The 19,667-nt window shown below is 34.9% G+C and overlaps 1 protein-coding gene across 1 annotated transcript; it reads right to left on the bottom strand.

Annotated features, from left to right (window-relative positions):
* Window positions 1-131: 131 nt before the first annotated feature.
* LOC111462414 (DNA gyrase subunit A, chloroplastic/mitochondrial) lies at window positions 132-19,559 on the bottom strand. Its single transcript, XM_023105963.1, has 27 exons — window positions 18,973-19,559; window positions 18,090-18,159; window positions 17,923-17,988; window positions 14,981-15,082; window positions 14,269-14,313; window positions 14,079-14,177; window positions 13,909-13,995; window positions 12,791-12,861; window positions 12,104-12,212; window positions 11,886-11,948; window positions 10,982-11,047; window positions 10,554-10,642; window positions 8,783-8,831; window positions 8,496-8,582; window positions 7,825-7,918; window positions 7,207-7,277; window positions 7,030-7,119; window positions 6,116-6,241; window positions 5,859-6,016; window positions 4,771-4,852; window positions 4,517-4,681; window positions 4,321-4,422; window positions 2,877-3,013; window positions 1,284-1,404; window positions 1,115-1,169; window positions 921-1,020; window positions 132-681 (listed from the first exon to the last, which is right to left on the bottom strand). The coding sequence occupies exons 1-27, from the start codon at window positions 19,356-19,358 to the stop codon at window positions 588-590; spliced, it is 2,784 nt and encodes a 927-aa protein (XP_022961731.1). The 5' UTR covers window positions 19,359-19,559; the 3' UTR covers window positions 132-587.
* Window positions 19,560-19,667: the final 108 nt, after the last annotated feature.

Here is a 19,667-nt window from a genome sequence, read left to right as displayed (position 1 = left end):
AAAACCTATTAAGCTCATACATATCATGAATTTTTATACATTTTTTTAGAAATGGAAGGATTTAATAGCACAGTACAGACAATCAGATATTGATCAGAATTGCAATTAAAATAATGGTTCTTCAGAGTCCAGAGTAGAAATGATCTCATGGATCAAATTTATAGCTGACAAAATTCTAAATTTAAGATTACATCTAAGTAGACAAGTATTCCAACAAGTCACTGGCGAAGTTTTTCAAGTAATCACCCATACTTGGACAAATTTAAATTTAAAAAGAAAGAAAAAAAAGGCAATCCCCTATACAGATTGGCCCTACCAAAACAAAGCATATAGTGAGACTTGCACACTTCGCAAGTTCATCGACCACCTGATGATGAGTTTAAGGCAGCCCAAGTCTGTTATGAACTTTTGATCACTCCGAAAGATTGAATGACTGATTTTGGCTACAAAATAACACCGATGATGTGTCAACCCCTTCACCATATAGGAGGGGTAAGGATAGGCAAATGAAATTGCAGCACTCTACAAACATGGAAGATCTCAATGATTAGGCCAATGTATAGGCCATGTTAATCTAGGCGAGCATTTTAAGCTTCTTCCTCGGGCTCTGTATCCGTAGCTGAGATCAAAGAAGCGGACTGGATCTTTCCAGCATAATCCAACCTCATCAAAATAACGCCCCTGAAACAGGCATTTAAAAAAATGGTGTAAAAGGAACACGTTGTTGAAATCCTTAAACTCAAGTTGACACTAGAAGTGCATTCAATCAAAGAGTTGAGATCAAATAGTGGATGAGTCACTCTGATTTTTACCTAGAACTTTAGCGGGGAATATAACATTTTAACCAAATAATATGCACCTTGAAATTTAGCAGGGAAAATAACATTTTAACCAAATAATAAGCACCAACTAGTAGTTACCTGGCATAGCGAGATTGTATAGAAATATCCCGAACCTTAATTCTATTGACTGTACCACTTTGGCTTACTAGAACTACTTGTTCATCACTTTCACCATCCTCTGTAAATAAGCATAATTTGTAATAAGAAAAAAAGGAAAATAAAAGACAAAGCTGTTCAAGGGGAAAAATTCTGAAAAATGGTCGATCAATGACCTGCCAACGTGAATCCAACTACAAAAACAGCTGCCAAGCGATCCTCCAAGGAAAACTTATGGCAATAACAAATAAAGCAAATCAGATAAAGAAGCGTCTTAACCAAAGACAAGTACCTTTAACAATTCAGTAATTAAAAAAAAAAAAAAAAAAAACTAATTAGAGGTACCTTGTATCCAATCAAACCAACTCTTTTCAAAGGGGACAAGCGGAAACTGCTCAATGGAACTCGCTTTCCAAATCCACTTTCAGACACAAATAAGAGCCATGGACCATTAGAGCCCTTGGCGCTGGAAACAACAAAGCTAAGCGTTAAGATTTTACATAATGATCAAACAGTGAACGTCATTAAGTGCCAGTTATTTGTAGTAAGTTCCTAATAATCGAAATTGCTAAAATATAATTTGTATCCCAGAACTGGATAGACTAATATTGGAAACCAAGATTTTAAGCAACAAGTGGCATTGGGTTTTTTAGCCACGTATCATTTACGTTTCTGAATTAATTGTGGTTAAGATAAATGAAGTTATTCGAGAAACATTTACTGAATATCTCATATCTTCCAAGTCCAGTCCAGTATAACAGGAAGTAAATGGCAGCATGCGTTCAGAGACAACCAATTCTAAATCCCAAGATCAGATCGACCTATCAGGTATCTTAAAACTACAGATTACTCTAGTGTATTCAATCATGCGTGCCTATACATAATACTCTCCATTTCTTCACTCCAATACTCCTCATAATTGGAAAACTACAACTTCTCTAACACAATTATTCAATGCAATTAACTTGAGCAACTTAACTCGCTAGGTTAACCCTCAACCAAGAGATCAATATTCGAGTTCTCCACCTCCCATGTTGAACTCAAAGAAAACTCTACAATGGATTTAACCTTGGTATCTATGTAATAATGATGTGGTGCCATGTGGATACTCAGACAGGGTCTTTTAAAAGTTTGAAGAATGGGAGATATGACCAATTGTTCACTTATCTCTATTCTTTCCATAGGTTGGCTATACTCAAAGTTATATTAATTAAAAATACGTCGGATATTTCTATTCCTACTCTGCTTATATTTACTGCCCCAAACGAGTCGAACTAAAGATGAAACCTAATGAACAATGACAAAAGTCCTTACTCACTAAAACCTAGAGGGAGTTATGGAGCCTAACAAGGGACCAAACTTCCTCTCTAGACCGCTTCACCCCTCCAAACACTCTATTGTTCCTCTCTCCCCAAAGACACGAAAGCGAAGCAAAAATTCCTGCTCATCACAAAAAAGGGTTATTTTTACTAAAGGGTGAATGACACAACGACTCCACTCGAACATAGAACTGAAAACTTGAGGCCGAACTATGTTGATGCTAGAGGTCTGAAACAAACAGATCCAAATTTCTGAAGCATAATCACAAGACCATAAAAATCATTGAGGCCCTCTGTTGGTACCTTACAAATGTTGAAACACTGCAGACTTATCAACGAGAACGAACTTTTTGAGTTTTCAAAGCAAAGTCAAGGGCATTGTATGAGCAGCAGACCTGCCCGCTTCTTCACAATGCTCCTTGTCTTTTTCTTTTTGTAAAATGATTCTAATTTTTAGGTTATCTTGAATTTAGGGCTTATTGTAAGCCCGATATAAATTGTGGGTTATTTTGTACACGTTTCATTTTACCCAAAATGAATCCACCTTACAAAAAATCTACCATAAGAATTTGATATAAATTAAATATTTCAATTAATGTGGCACAAATAAGTTATTTACCTACTACGTGGAGTTGTTGGAATCCTTTCTGAATCATTCCACATTGAAGCTGGGATTATATCCATGCTGGCCATCTTATCCCCAGCTTTTAGCCTCATGGCCACTGCACCCCTGGTGTTTCTGCCTTGTGCTCGAATCTGAGAAATTTGCAAGTGCAAGAATGTCACATGGTGAAACTGATATCAAGAGCAAGAGTTAAAAGGCCCAAGTGAGCAAGGACAAATGAAATTAGCAACAGAATATCACATAATATTGTTGATAAACAGATTTTTAGGAATTCCATTAGAATTGAGATTATTATGCAACTGTTGGATAAGTTCATACTTTGCTCGATTGACATTAGACAAAAGAAAAGGTAGAAAACAAGGGTGTTGTTCAATGTTTGCGGAGGTGCTCTTGAATCCTCCTTTTTACGACAAAGGAATGGTTCTTTGGCAATCTTGTTTTATTTTTGGCTCAGCTGTGGAGCATCTAGCTTGAGAGGAATAGTAGAATTTTCCATGCACAAAGCAATATGGGGATATTCTTTGGGGATTTAAATCTTCTTTGCGGGTGTTTATTAATGCGGGTTTTTTCTAACTATTAGCTTAGCCGTATTCTTTTGGATTGGGCCCCTTTCTGTAACTGAGAGCGGGGGTTATGTTCTTGGACTCATTTTTATATATGCCCTCGTGTATCCTTTCATCTATCTCAATCAATTTCTTAAATTAAAAAAAAATAATAAATAAAATAAAGAAAACACTTAGTATGTTTCTATTTAATCATATTCTTTGGGTTTACATAATGCTACAGAAAGTCAAGTATGAGGGTAAACAGCATAATTTTGGAGTTCTTCCAGTCCAGTGTTATATAATTGAAGGGAGGAATCCTTCCCCAGTTTCTTTTTTCAGTGTAGACTACGCTGTTTTGCCTATAAAGCCTGAAATTTTATTTGAAAATAGTTTCGTATGATTTGGTGCAGCTCAAACCAGCTAGAGGAGTGGCTCCCGGAAATTCTTTAAGAATAGTGGTTCAAGGCTAAGACCAGAATCATGTGGCCCCACGCTTCTGGAGCTCTTTTTTGGATTATATTGAAGAAAAGGAATGCAAGGACACTTACTGATAAATCAAATTCTTTTGAACTTTTGTGTTTATGTACCTTTCATGGCCTCAAATTGGAGTTTCCATCACAAGCTTTTTTGTAACTACTCTTTCTGGGCTTTCCTTTGGCTCTTTGTTCAAAGATGGGGACGTCCATTAGGTTGTATTGTTGTTTGGATTCTTTCTTGAATGAGATTTGGTCTGTTTCTTTTTTTTTTTAAATATAAATAAAAAAACAGCCTGATTTCAGCTGAACCATTGGAAGCAGCCGTGTCCAGTTAAGAAACTCACAAATATTTTAAAAAACAAAGCCACAAAATAAAGCCTAAGGGCCAGAGCCCAGGGGTTGCGTGCAATGACTTACAATATCACAAGAACTTAAAATGACCATTCCATTCTGAGAAGCCATTGCCACAAGATTATCATTTGTGCAACAGCGAACCCATTTCAGCTCATCACCACTCACCTACAAAATAGTTCGTAAGGCTTGATAGGCATTCGACGTTCAGTTAAGAATAACACTAAGAAGGCAAGACCAGAGCATCATTAAGGGAACAAACCAATTGAATAGCTATAATTCCAGTTGTTCTGATTGATGAAAAGAAGTTCAACGATACTTTCTTGATGTAACCATTTGCTGTGAGCATTAGTAGAAACTGGTCTTCAACGAATTCACTCACAGGGATAATGGAGGTTATTCTCTCTCCCTCCGATAAAGATAGGATCTAGCTCCATCATGAAAGAAGATTGATCAATATTTAAGAAATAACCAACTTTTGAAGTTTTCAATGAAGAAAAGTGAAGCTATAAATACCTGAATAATTGGAGTGCCAGTAGCAGTTCGGCCACATTCTGGAATTTTATAGGCTCGAGATGAATAGACTGTACCTTTATCACTACGGAAAGTAGCTTCTCCATTAGTATTATATGATATTTAAACAAAAGGCAATACAATTGAAGACCATAGAAGAATTTTACAACATAAAGCTAAGAGTGAATAGAGTAAAAACTGTTGTCTCATTTTATGTCAAATGGAAACAAGAAAAAACATATCAATTACTAAATACATCAAAAGAACTAAGATGATTGACAGAACTTTTTTGTAAGAAAATGATAGAGAGAACTAATCAATTGATAGACGGTCTAGAAGAAACTTTGTTGGGGAAAAGCAGACTTTTCTCTTCAATATATTAAAAACAGAAAATTACGGGATTTTCAATGACTGGACTATTGGCCTGCAAACTATTAAAAAAAAAAGAAAAAATTAGACATCCAATTGAATCAAATACACACTCTGATAACATGGACTTGTAGGGGTACAAATCTAAAAGAGAAGGCTTAACATAGCTATTTAAATGTGTAATACATCTTTGTTTAAGAGAAATGAAACCACAAAAGAAGCCACAGTAAAAGAAGCTGGAAAAACAATCTGGATTCAGACCTTTCTATACTCTCATCTGGTTATCCCCACTCAAATAGCGCTTGCATGGATTAGAGGCTTAAATAATAGACATGTCATATTTCGGTAGCTTTCATTATGACATACTATTATAGTATATGTACTTCAAATGATGGAAGTTTCAAAAACACTGACCAACAAGAAAGTGTTGCACATTACACAATTGCAACTAGTACAAGTAATGACATACTAAATTTAATATAATGAGGATTATGAATCAGCGGGCAATATGTATCAGCCTGGAACCTCCAGGAGATTTACATCCAAATGCCAATTTACCATTTCTCAACTGCAAGATCAGCAGCAAATGTACAGGTGATCTTTCAGGCAACTACCAATTCTGAATTCCAGCTTACCAGTAAATTCTCATCCAAATGTGAAAATACTGCCATTTATAAGTTGACTTAATGAAAACATTTTAAAAAGTTAAATAAAAAAAGTACCTGAAATACAGAACATGGTCATGTGCACGACAAACAATAAAATCTGACATTGCATCATTAACTCTCAGTTTTCCAACAGATTTTCCAATTGTTCCACGATGCTGAAGATTGAAGGTGCTGGGTTTCATCCGCTTAACATATCCTTTTTCACTAAGTGCCTGAGAAATATAATTTATACATACATAAAAATTGGTCTAAAAAATACTATGAGGGAAGATAAAGCCATATAATGAAAATGAGTGAACTGGGACACTTACCAAAAGCATCTCATCATTTGGAATGACATCGATGTCTTCAAGTTGACCACTATCAGTGTCTTTCAAAATAGAACGCCTAGGGCTAGGAAACTTATTTTTCAGCTCAATTGCTTCTTGTTCTATTACCTAGAATTTCAAAAAAGAGGGAAGATAAGAATCAATTCACTCAATAATAAAGGCCACAAGCGTACCATATGAATTGACAGATAAAAAAAGAGCTACAATTCTAAGCAAGTTGTATGGATGCTAGATTGAGGCATTACAAGTCAGGAAGGGGAGGCGGTTGTTGGAAACTAATAAGATTAAATCTGTCTTATTAAAAGTATTCTTTTTTTTGTTTTTTTGGTTTTCTTTCTGGACAGGCAACAGAACCGTTCATCTTTCAATGGAATGGTAAATAAATGCAGTGATTTTTTAGGCACGAGATGCACAAAAAGTTCAATGACCTTCCAGGGAAATAAGTGCAAAGCGCAAAAATAAAGCAAAGACTTCTATTTGGGTGCATAGTTTAAAAATATAAATAATTTATTCTACATGAAAAATAAATGAAAATTTTCAGAAATTAGAGGTTTGAGAGAGATTTAGAGAAAAGTGAATTTTTAAAGGATATATTTAATTTCTTTACAAATGTCATTATCTGGGACTTCATGAAATTCTCTAATGCTTTTAAGATAAAATTAGAGGCTAATTTGATAATTTGCGGTAAACATCAAGAACCAAATTACATGTTTAGCCTAAATGTCACCATAATGTGTCCATATTATAACGTAACACTTCCCATCCTTTATTAATTGGAAGATATAGAGAAGTTCTCGTTGTATCCAGTTTTGCAACAATGCAAATGATTTCAATTCGACTATACCTTAAGTTTAAGTATATACCCTTTTTCCACTAAAGGAATGTTTGGCGCATACCTGCAGAATGTTCTTCCTGCTAGACAACAGCTCCTCTAGTTTGGAAATATTCTCCATTAAGGATTTACTTTCATCAATAAACTTCTTCCTCTGAAAAAGAGATCAAAATAACTCATTTGATGCAATTAAAAAGAGTCCACAGGAGACAATAGCATGATTAGCATGACAACTTCAGACCTCGAGGTGTGTAAGTCTCCTAAGGTTAATGTCCAATATAGCTTCAGCTTGTTTTTCAGAAAGGCTGAATTCTGCAGTAAGGAAAAGGAGAACAGTAGTAATTTCAGACTAATTTACATCACAAAAATGAAAGAATCTGCCTTGAGTAATTAAGAGTCAGCAATCAAAATATGTGAATAAGTAAAAATAAATTGATATCCAAGTTAGGTTATATCAAAAAATAAATATAATATCCAACCATAGGTTATATAATAAATTGGAATTTGGTGCATTTTAATGCCTATATTTAGTAGCCTTTCAGTTTCAAACATACTTCGTAGTTATTTTTCAAATGTTGCGAATTTTGTGCTCCTAGTTTTGACCATACCCTTTCTTTTAGGTGGCCTCTCTTTTTACCTCTTGTTGTCGGTTTCCCATTAATTAGAAAAAGTAAAAATGAAAAATATAAAGGAAGAAAGAAATAAACAAAGAAGAAGAAAGAGGAGAGAGAGCGCGCCGAAAGAAAAATAATGAAATCAAATTAACAATAATCACAACTCATTAAAAAAGCACCAATGGGGCGATGCCACCAACTAAAAAAGCATTAAATGAAGAAAATTGAGATTTCTAGAAACATACGAGCCCTCAGATTAGCAGATGCGACAGAATTTCTGGAAGCTTCCCTTATCAACTGAATCACTTCATCCAAATTATCAAGTCCGGTAACAATACCCTACAAACAGAGTCATAATATTACGTAAACTACAAGAAAACATCTGAGAAGAATAAAACCTCTGAAAGCAAAATAATGCTTTAGAATTGAGACAATTCTCATTAATATATAGATGGGATTTCTTTGAATAAGAATCTATACATTAAAAAGAAACATAAAGGCAAGCAGGGAAAGAAAAGAAATCTAATTATTTGAAACATAAGCACGACATTTCTTATAAATAGTACACAACAAATCCCAAAAACTTGCTCTCCAAAACATTTCAACAATTTATCCACTTCGTTTTAACCTGATAATTTACATAATCAATGTTATTTTAACTCTGTGATACAATAATCTTTATCGAAATTGCATTTGACGCATAAAGTAAGACCAAATATTTCAAGTTCTGGCTGCATTCAATTAAATAAAACAGATCAATAAGAAAATGCTTTCTTTATACAACAAAGAACAAGCTCCCGGGAAGCAAATTAATCAGCGAATTGGTTTCATCCTTTTTTCAATAAAAAAGGGCATCTTTAAGATATGTCCGCCCAATAATACCATGGCAATGTCATTAGGTGAGACAGTAACAGACCTCAACAATGTGTCTTCTCTCTTGTGCCTGCAATAGCTTAAACCTTGCTCGTCTCTCTACAACAGAACATCGGAAGTCCAAAAATGCCTGGAATTTACTCCGCCAAAAAAAGCAAAAAACAAGTTACTCTCATCTCAATCAATCATAAATTAGAAGAAAAAGTCGTATGCCTCAAAGAACCATTTCTTACAAAGTCGTATGCCTCAAAGAAACAACTATAAATGGCACCGGAAAAATCACATATCCAGTCGAAGGAAAGAAGTAAAAAGAATTATGTGAAAGTTTACCTGCAGTAATTCCTTCAGGCCCATGAGTTTAGGTTGTCCATTAATAATACTGCAAGAAAATTTAAAGTTGCATTACTTGGAAGGGAAGTCTCAATACAGAAACATTATATCCACAAATTAGCACAACAAAGAGTGCATCATTTCAAAGAAAATTAAGGTTTAACTGTGATTCCAGAAATGAGATTCAAATATGTGGCTAAGAATATTTCCAATTACAAACTTAGTAATAGGACTAAGTTTGATAACCTCTATCATTTTTTTAATTTAAAAAAATAACTAATTTTACCTTGAAAATTCAGATAATATTTTATTTTAAATAGAAGTCAAATTAAACTATTCCCATTATAAGAGACAATTTCATTGATGTTTGAAATTCACAAAAGGGATGTATTATACATGATGTTTGCAAAACACCTTCCCAATTTACAAAGAGGGAAGTATGACTGTAGGAAAAAAAATATTAGACAATTTGCACCAAGATCTCGTGGTAAACATCATTTATCGAAGAGCTTGTATAAGTTTGTGTCTTTTCCGTGAATACTCTTTGATTTTTTTTCTTTCCACAAATTTCAAAAGAAAACCATGGTGAGGTTATTCTATAGTAGGGCTTTTGCATTCTTGAAGTGGGTAGTACGTTAAGGCCATGTCCAATAAATCCTTTACCTCCCTGGGAAAAGTGAGATATCATCCAAAGATACTGAGAATCTTTGTCCATAAATTCTGATCACATTGCACATAAATAAGTGGTCTTTTTTTTTTTTTTTTTTGAAGATTTTCGCTAAAGCTAATGGCTTTATGCACTATTTCTCAAAGGAAAAATTCACCTTTCGAAGGGTAATTTCCTTTCCATATTGTTTTTGCCAGGGTGGGATTTATTGCTTCTACTTTTTTCCCTATGTCCATCACCAAAAAAAATTGTAAAGAAGCCCCCTTAGCGCATGGAAGCCAAGTCAATAAGTCTACTTCATCAGCCAACACAACTGGGGCAAGATGAAGGCTTAATTCAGCCCATATCGTGGCTTCATCCTTTAGGTTCCTACCAAGCTTCAGGTCTCAAAAATTGTTGTCATCATTCCATGTTCCTTTGATCGTGGCTCTTTTTTAAAATAGAGTATGTCCAAAAATGGATACCACATGGATTGCATTGTGTTATCAATCCAAGAGTCAGTCTAAAATGATGTGCTTCTTCCATCACCCACCCTATGGCAAATTCAGTTGGTGATGATGTTTTGGTGTTTTTTTTATGTACTTCCATGGCCCTTTTCAGAAGATGGAGGGGTCGGTTTGTACATGATGTACAAGGATATTTAACCTTTAGAAGTTTACCACACAAGGCATTTTCTTCATGATGGATATCTACATATCTATTTTGCGAGACCGAAAACAGGCGAAGTCCTCCCTCCCTTGTCAGATAGAATTTCACTATTCCCATCAATTTAAATAGTATTTATTTTTCAAATAGTTTAAGTTGAGTAATACTTTCTATTCTTTTGTGCATGAAATCGTAGCTTTGTTTTGGTAACAACCTGTGCTGTTATTGAATCATGAAGAGAATGTGATGCTCTTAGCTTCACTTTAACAGATAGAAGTGAAGTATTGCTCAATATAATCACTCTAAAGGATTTGAGATAATCATTAAACTGATTCAAATTTTGTCATTAAATGGAATCACATTATATGGTATTTGTAATCGACAAAGAAATTAAAGTAAATATCAACGAGAATATATTAATGAAAATTTAAAGGTCAACTGTAAGGACAATCCACTCACCCCACCATATTGCAGCTAAAACTAGACTGAAGAGCTGTAAGACGATATAAATTATTCTGAATAATTAGTGGATCCGCTCCTCGCTTAAGCTGTAAAGAAGATTACAGAACTTGTCAGTCTAACAAGCATCGTCCACTCCCTATATTTTCTAGGGCAATAAATATACACATGACAAAGAAATTCATATGAAGTTAACTTTTTCCTCTTAACCTTAACTGTAGTTTTTAAGCTGCAAAGGACGTTTTTTGTTTAGTTGGTGTAAAAATTACAATTTAATTTGTGAGTATCTAGGTCGCACGCCTCGACTAATCTCAACAACCGTTTAACTTTACAAAAATTGGTTGCCAAGAACTTTGTGTAGAAGTTGCTAGATATCATAATAGGTCATATAGTGATAAGGAAAGCATAATATTCAACATCATTTTTACCTCAACTACAATCCGCATTCCTGACCGATCACTCTCGTCTCTAATGTCAGCTATACCATCCAGTGTCTGTTCATAAAAATAAGGACATTAAATATATATTTAAAAGAAAACAATAAATTACACTACAATCAACAAGGATGGAGACTTACATCATGACCAGGGAAAATTTAACTTCTACCACACAATAACCGACTTAGAAATTTAGTTTCTATGATTCTTAAAATGAAATACCAACTGGCTGGTGTTTTTCCAAAGAAACCCTACATTCTTCTTAATCTTTTCCTTTTGGACCATCCTTTCAAGGAAAAGGAGATCCTTTGGAAGAATCTTGTTCGTGCTTTTTTGTAATCGGTTTGGATTGAAAGAAATCAACTATTGGTTCACAAGCAAAACCTATCCAGACTTTTTTCTAGTGTTCTATTCCTTTCTCCATCTTAAAGTAAATTGAATTCCCTATTTTCCACCCATAGTATTTCTACTCTTTTGTCCAACTGGAGATGCTTATTGTGACTCCATTAGATTGGAGTCTTTCTCTTCTCTTTCTCCTAAATTTCATACATGAAAATTTTTGTTTCTTATTCTTTTAAAAAAATAACAAACAAATTGTGCGTGTACGTATATAAAGCAACCAAAACAAAAGAAACAGAAGAAAAGGGCAAAGAGCAATATAGATAAACACAAAACAACCCCAAACCAACTCACAAGAAAAGGCCAAGTTTTAATGTCTATATCGATTAATTTAAATAGTTTTATTAATGTCCATCTAATTACACCTAATAACACCTAAAAGAACCACAAACAAATATATAATAAAAACATGGGAAAATGTTTATATCGATTAATTTTCAGCCAACCAAAATAAACACATAAACATGTGGTAATACAATTTTCCTCACAGCATCACCTTGTTCTCCACAAGTTCCGCTATCTTCTCCACCAAAGCAGATTTATTTGTTTGGTAAGGTATCTGCATTCCATTTAAAAAAAAAATAACAATAATAAATAACATTTAATTCCGCCATTTAAAAGGTACTTTATAATTTACAAAAGTTCCACCGTTTAGAAGTCATACATGTTAAAAGAGATATATCCAACACCATACAGAAATGCCACAATACTCACCTCGTTTATAATAACTGCAGTTCGTTTAGTTTTTAAATCGAGCAGCTCAATGTCAGTTTTCCCCCTAACTGTAATGCGTCCACGTCCAGTTCGATATGCTTCTAAAATACTTGACAAGATAAACAACTATTAGGATGATCTTAAGAAACAAAAAAACAATAAATATTTCTGTGACTAGTTTCAGGTAGCTTACATTTTACAAATTGCTAATTGAAATGGACAAAGTTTGTTTTTCCAGAGCAAAAAGATATTTATTCATTTCTAGAAATTTTTTACTTCTTGCAAAATGTGAAGATATCATTTTTAGGAACTAAAGCATGAATGAAATTACTTTTCCGATTGAAAGACCACTCCATCCTCATTTTTTTCTCATTTTCTTTCTAAATTCACAATGCAACTTTAGAGTGCATGGGGAGATGGCAAAAACGATTGGAGAGACAATTAGAGATTTGAAGTTCTAAAAATAATTAATTACTTAATTAACAAGCGCTAGAAGTGATTCTGATATTCTGCACCATAAGAAAATGGAAGGAAAAAAAAAAGAACGTTAGATTGTATGTACACTAAACGGGTTGTCAAAGCTTTCCTAAATGAGGCTTCTTTTTAGTAGGACCGGAAGGGTGCAAGTGTGACAAAAGAAATGGAATAAAAAATTGTTCATAAAGGGAATAAAATGCTGAATCTTACCCATTGTTTCCCATGATTAATCCTCCCGTCGGAAAGTCGGGTCCAGGCATGTATTCCAACAATTCTTGCAACTTTAACAAAGAAAAAGAAAATTAATGAACTTGCAAAGAAGAAGTGAGGAAATGCACAGTGATAGATTGAACTCCGATATTAGAAGAGTTATATATATATATATATATATATATATATATATATATATATATATATATATATATTCACATATATATATCCATGAGTGTCCGGGCCATATTAGAAGAGTTCGATGCCCAGGTTGGCTTCACCGTAAAGAGAAAATGTTAACATATTTCCATTCATTAATGAAATCAATGAAATGTTAATTTACAAAGATACGATACTCAAAAAATAAATCATTAAATAAAATAAAATCCAAGATAAGTTTAAAATCTACAACTCTAAACATATTCATGGAAATCTGATTTACATCTAGAAAAAATAATAAATCATTAGCATTCTTCTCTATAATAAAAGAAAGATTGAATCACAAGTTCAATCCCTAAACTTAAAGGTTTGTATCAAATAAATTTTCAAAATTTCAAAAGTGTCTAAAAACTCCCTAAACTTATGATTTTGTATCTAATAAATCTTTGAACTTTTAATCTTAAATCTTGTTATTATTGACCTATTTGACGTTTCTTTGAAATTTACAAACTTATTGGACAAAAAATGGAAGTATTGGGACCTGCTAGATACTTTTTTTAAGTTAAGGAACCTGCTAGACACAAGTAATTTAACCTATAGAAAAATATTTTTTATCTAGTGTTATCTAAAGAAACAGAAATATTTTTATATTTGGCTTCTAAAGTCCTCCCATAACCGTCAAAGTGAGAACAGCTCAGCAGTAATTGGCATGTTACTCCTTCCCTTTAAGTCAAAGCTTCAAAACTTCATGCCCACTTGTTGTACTCCAAAAAAATAATTAAAAAAGAAGGTCCTTCAAGAACCAAAGAGAGCGTTTCCAAAATTTATTGTGCAATAGTAATACAGCATGCGGTTCATCACACACTACTCATAACAAATATTCAGGAGGGCTGGAACAAGAAGTCAATTTCCAAAAAGGAATATCTAGTAAGAGAGAGAGAAAGAGACAGAGTACTTACTGTAGCCTCCGGGTTATGAATAAGAACACAGAGTGCATCTACTAACTCGCCAAGATTATGTGGTGGAATATTGGTTGCCATTCCAACCTGGGTATTTTCCTCTTAAATTAGAATGTCAAAGAAAAAACTAGCAAGAAGCGGGAAAAAGAAAGAAAACTCAGATGGATCACCGCAATCCCTGAGGAACCATTCAGCAACAAAGTTGGGAGCCGAGCTGGTAGAAGTGAAGGTTCCTTTTGGGAACTGTCAAAATTTGGAACAAAATCCACCTACACAAAGCAAAAAAAAATACACATTAAAAAAAGATAGTGACAGAAATAATGAATAACTTTTAAAAAAAATGTAAAATATAGAACAAACCGTATCCAGCTCTAAGTCAGACAACAACATTGCTTCTGTAAGTGCCTACAGGATCAGAAATACACAACATGATGAGCATCCAGTTGTATGAAGAAACATGTGATGAATCAAAGTTTCCATTTAAGCTAGTAATCCAGTAACACGGTCCTACCCTCACTGTAATCACCGAATAGGTTCCTTCAAGCATATCATGGCCAACTAAGAGAGACAACAAGGTTCTAAATAATAAAAGTTTACAGCAAACTGTTTGAACCAAGACCTAGGGGCAAATTTCCAAACATCTCAAACTCTAACACCCCCCGCCCCCCCATCTAAGAGTTAATAACAATTGTGAGCCAAAAAGCAAATTACGGGACTTCATTGATAATCCAACAAGCCCACAAGAAAACACAGATGCTTTATACCAGATAAGATATTTTAGATCCTAAACCACGATTATGACAAAAAGTTCGACACTTCCCAAAAATTACCGATGTTTGAACAAAATATAGGAAAAGGCTCAAGAAAAATATATGCATTCCATCTTCAGCCAACAACTTTACTTTCTATGATGATTTTCTTTATACTATCCCAGTGACAAAAGATTTTCTTTATACTTCCCCAGTGATGAACAAGAGGTTGATGAAAAGTAGGTAACTAAAGCATGAAAAAATGGCTTTTCATATCTTCAAAGAACATAATTCTCTGAAGAAGCAAACATATTTAAACATACCTCCAATCTGCACTCAGTATACCGCATGGCAGCAGGAGGATCTGCATCAATGGAACCAAAATTTCCATGGCCTTGGATGAGTGGGCACCTTAAAGAGAAATCCTGTATAAAGCACAAGACTACGAGAATTAGAACTAAAACTACGAATAAAAGTGACAAAAATATAATAATGGAGGATAGGTCTCCCTTTTGTGCTTTCATTTGATCAATTAAATTGTTTGTTCACTTAAAAAATGAAAGAAAATTGTCCAAAAAAAAGTACCAGAAATCATTCAGTAGTAAAAAGCCAAAGAACTAGAATGAGTTGTGTAGAAAGGGGGAAAAAAAACACGGCAGGAACTTAACAAGAAATTTAAGTTCGACAACCATCATAAACTTTGTCAAATGACCTCAACTTTGGTTTGTCATTTTGTTCCAAGTCAACATTCGCCATGCTGGTATTTCAGATCGTAGATATATGCCTTATTAAGGTTTTTCTGCCCCAACTTAGGGGAAGCACAAGTCACTCATTTTCTCAACTTTTCAAGTGAAATTCATTGGTCATCAAGGATTATCCTTACTAAACTCACCTGAATATTTGAACACGCAACCATTAGGTAGGATGACCTTCACAAAAGAGAAGGTACTGTTAATGTTATGGGCAGGGCTCACTGCCATCCAGTACATTTCAGAAAAAAGACCATATTGCAGAAGCAAGGATGCAAGTGATCAAAGATGGAGACCTCCTTTCCAAAAAAAAAAAAAGAATTCTTCCAACTTAATTTCTTCCATTTCACTCATATAAATTTCTTCTTAACTGCAGGCTTCTCCTTCCATCTAGTTTTCCTCGTTCTGTTGTGGCACAAAGGAGGAGGCTGCTTCTTGGGCTTGTTAGAATCAAGGTTCTTCTTTCTTTCCTTCTTCAAGTACTCCTTGTGTTTCTTTTCATATTAGTCTCATTTTTGTCTTTCTTCTTTCAACGTTCCTTTCCTTCTCATTTATCCTCCATTGTTTCATTTTGAAATTTTCGTATGAGAAACCCAACTTTCATGGAGAAAAAAATGAACGAACGCAAGGGCATCCCAAAAAAAAATAATAAATAAGCTCGCACAAGGGAGACCAACTAGAGAAAGGAATCCAATCAAGACGAATGAAACCTACTGAGTAATTATAAAAAGAATTTGTCACCAACACCCAAAGAGAACATTGAACCTAACAAAGGTCCAAACATTATTAGAGTTCCTCTCAACTCCTCTAAAAGTCTTATTGTTCCTCTCAACCAAAGACCCCCACAAAAGAGAACAAACCCCAGCATGCCACAAAAACCCCCTTCTCCTCATATGTTGGATAGAGGAGGAACTCCTCGATCATCTCTTTATAGTCTTTATATTTGACTAATTGGAATCCAAACACGTCAAAAAAAAAAAAAAATCCAAATTCATCAAGCAAACGAACAGCTCCAAGGGATATGATCTAAGTCTTCTTCTGCCCTCCAACAAAGAATGTAGCAAAATGGCCCAAAAGGAAGTTTTTTTTTTAAGTGTTCACTCTTCTATGGATAACCTGTAAAGCAAAGAATTTAACCATCTTTGAAACTCCCACATTCCAAATAGAAGAAAGAACGACTTCACTGAGGGGAGAAGGGTCCAACAAGCAACAAACGAGCTATGACAAAAGCCTCCAATAAGGTTAGAACTCCCTAATCAAAGATAAGAAAGTCGTGATTTCCAACATTTCCCTATTAGACAAAGAGTAACCAAAACGGAGCAAACGAGAGAAAGAGCGGTCAAAATGATCCAAGACATTAGCCACAAACCAGTTTTTCATGGAGGACACATGATATAATCAGGGAAACATAAAGCAAAGGGGTCTGTCCCCCACCCACCAATCCTCCCTAAAGTACCCACAAAGCAATGATCGAGGTGAGAAAAACAAGGGGGCTCATTTGCAATTTCTTTCCAAAGATTTATGTACGAAGTACCTTTGACACCACCTATTGTCCACTCATAAGGATGACAACCATACGTGCATACTATAATCCTATGCCAAAGGTAACAAACTCAAGGGAAGTGGCCAAAGCCATTTTGTTAACAAGACTTTGTTACAATTCCTTAAATTCCCTAATTCTAACCCCAAGATTTACCAACTTTTCCACCAACTCACAACTCCCAAGATGTGTGCCTTTAACCTCGTCAACTCCTTCCCATAAGAAGTCCCTCATAAGTCTGTTAAGAGGTTTACACACATAACATGGAACTATAAGGATGGAAAATAAGTGGTTAGGGCTCCCACTCAAAATCAAGCGAATGAGAAGGGTCAGTTTACCACCTTAAGAAAAAAATAAATCTTTCACAAGGCCAGTCTCTTTCTCACTTTGTCCACCATGAGGTTCTAAAAAGAGAGTCCCCAAGTTATGTCCAAGGGAGAAGCCATCGTAGGATGAGGGAAACCAACAAGCGTGCCCAACTATTCACCTAAGGGTCACAATCAAAGCCTAAAATATGACATTTACCCCTATTGACTTTGAGCCTTGATATGGCCTCAAAAAAAAAAATGCTAAAATGTAGTTTAGGATGAGAAAGGACTCCACCTTTCCTGAATAAAAGAAGATAGTATCGTCCAAATTGGAGATGAGAAAGAGATACAATAGTTTTCCCAATCTCAAAACCCTCAATGATGTTACATCCATGAAATTGCTTTTTACAAAAATAATAATATTAACAAAATAAACTGTTGTTCGATGATGTCACATTAATGAAATTGTTTTTTGTGAAAAAATATAATAATAATAAATAAATAAACTATTGTTGTCAATTAGGTAACTATTTATAACTCATGATTGCTTTAGGATACCTTCTCACTCCCTCGTCTGTTGTATCTATTCTTGGTTACTACATATTTCATATTAAAGAAAATTCATTTTAAGTTAATGAATATCAAATTGATTAAATGTTTCCTGTTACCTGAGCCATTCTAACAAGGGAATCATACACAGCAGTATCTCCATGCGGATGAAACTTACCTAAAACCTGTTAAGAGAATCAAAAATCATAGCTGAAGATAGGGATAATAACATGTGACTAAAGGGAGAAATGAACTCATCTCTTCATAGAATAAACGTATATTTAACCTCTCCAACAACTCTTGCACATTTCTTAAATGGTTTTCTTGATGAAAGGCCCAATTCATGCATGGCAAACCTGTAGCCACAATTTTACCGCAGGTCAATACAGCTATTGAATATTCTTACTCAAACTATACGCAAAAGATCTACAGAGAATATTTCATATAGTAGGTGACTACAACTAAATGCAGGTCAATACAGCTAGTAATTATTCTTGCTCCTATATTTACTAGAGAGCGTACAAGCTGTTGTATGTTTGCAGGATGGTCTGCCTAAATGCAATACTTCTTATCCGTTGTAGATTTGAGAGATATCATATCTCAAGTGAGGAATATCGATGAAAACAGTGCTTATGGGACGTTTCTTCTATGAATACAATGTATTGCGAATCCTAGCACAAAAAACTAAAAGAATACTGCTTCGCTATTCCTGTTTCAAAAAAATAAAAGAAATACTGGTTTGATGCTTTGAAAATTTCCCTCTCCTCCGTATATTCTCAACGAACCTAACTCCGGCGACATACCTAACCCAGTGAGAGAGGTGATATTTTGGTTATGAAGTCTCCAATCTCTCCATTCGACAACTCGAGTGACATCTCGGATGTTCTAGTGTCTATGTATAAAGCTTCAAGAACCATCCGATTGACATACCAGCATTGCAACATAACCTCAAGCAAATACAGTTTTTCGTGCATATTGAACGAATGAACAAGCGACAAATAAACTGCTGGTAAATTGGTGAAAGAGAGAAACGCGAAAGATTTTACTTCAAAACAGACCCGTCAAAGTTATGATAGAAAGGTTGGTCTGCGTAAATTACAATGTCGACATTTTTCATCAGAATCTATGGAAAAAACAGTAATTACAAAGTCCGAGGGAAAATGACTCACAAAACCCGGCGGTGGACAGGTTTCAAACCATCGCGAACATCGGGCAAGGCACGCCCGAGCAACACGGACATTGCATAAGCCATGTAAGCATCAGTAGCCTCCTTGTGAAGCAATGCATGAACAATCCTTCCATCACTCCCACCTCTATCCTTCACAATTACACTACCATTTCCATCCTGACCTCCAACTCCTTCCTCTTTCACAGACTCATCTTTGCGCCGAGATTTCACCAACCGGATGGACCTGGAGGATTTGGAAGTGCTAGTAGATAGAAACCGAAGCTCTGACAGCCCATGATAGATTCTGCCGAAACGAGTCCATGCATGAGGTGGAGCGAATTGATGGCGAAGCAGGGAAGAAAAGCGGAGTCCAGAAGAAAACGCCATGGAAGAGCTCAACGGAAGAGACTGAGAGCTTTCTGCTACGCCTACACGATGGGTCGCACAGCTGCCATTGAAGAAGCTATCTGGTGGAGTATTTAGCGTGGTTCTGTGGGGAAGAGTGCAGAGGATTGCGCGGTTAACAGTGACGAGTAAAAGCTAAAACCCTAGGGCTTCTGGGAATCGCCCGCCCAATTTTCTCTCACTTTAAAATATCTATTTTATTTATTTATTTTTCGCGGTTGAAAGCCATAAATCGATCTTTTATATATATATATATATATTTTTTTTTTTTTTTTTTTTTTTTTTTTAAAA

Source organism: Cucurbita moschata, unplaced genomic scaffold, assembly GCF_002738365.1.
Source record: "Cucurbita moschata cultivar Rifu unplaced genomic scaffold, Cmos_1.0 Cmo_Scf00027, whole genome shotgun sequence".
In the NCBI taxonomy this organism is placed as follows: Eukaryota; Viridiplantae; Streptophyta; class Magnoliopsida; order Cucurbitales; family Cucurbitaceae; genus Cucurbita; species Cucurbita moschata.
The sequence above is the reverse complement of the archived record's forward strand: the minus strand, read 5'-3'. Positions and strand labels throughout refer to the sequence as shown.

Excerpts from the sequence above, each read along its gene's own strand:
- LOC111462414 (XM_023105963.1), bottom strand. The coding sequence starts at position 19,358 with ATGGCGTTTTCTTCTGGACTCCGCTTTTCTTCCCTGCTTCGCCATCAA. Across the intron at positions 15,083-17,922 it reads CCCTTGTTAGAATGGCTCAG|GATTTCTCTTTAAGGTGCCC; the intron begins GTAACAGGAAAC and ends TGCTTTATACAG. Across the intron at positions 11,048-11,885 it reads CGGAACTTGTGGAGAACAAG|ACACTGGATGGTATAGCTGA; the intron begins GTGATGCTGTGA and ends TTTTATGAACAG.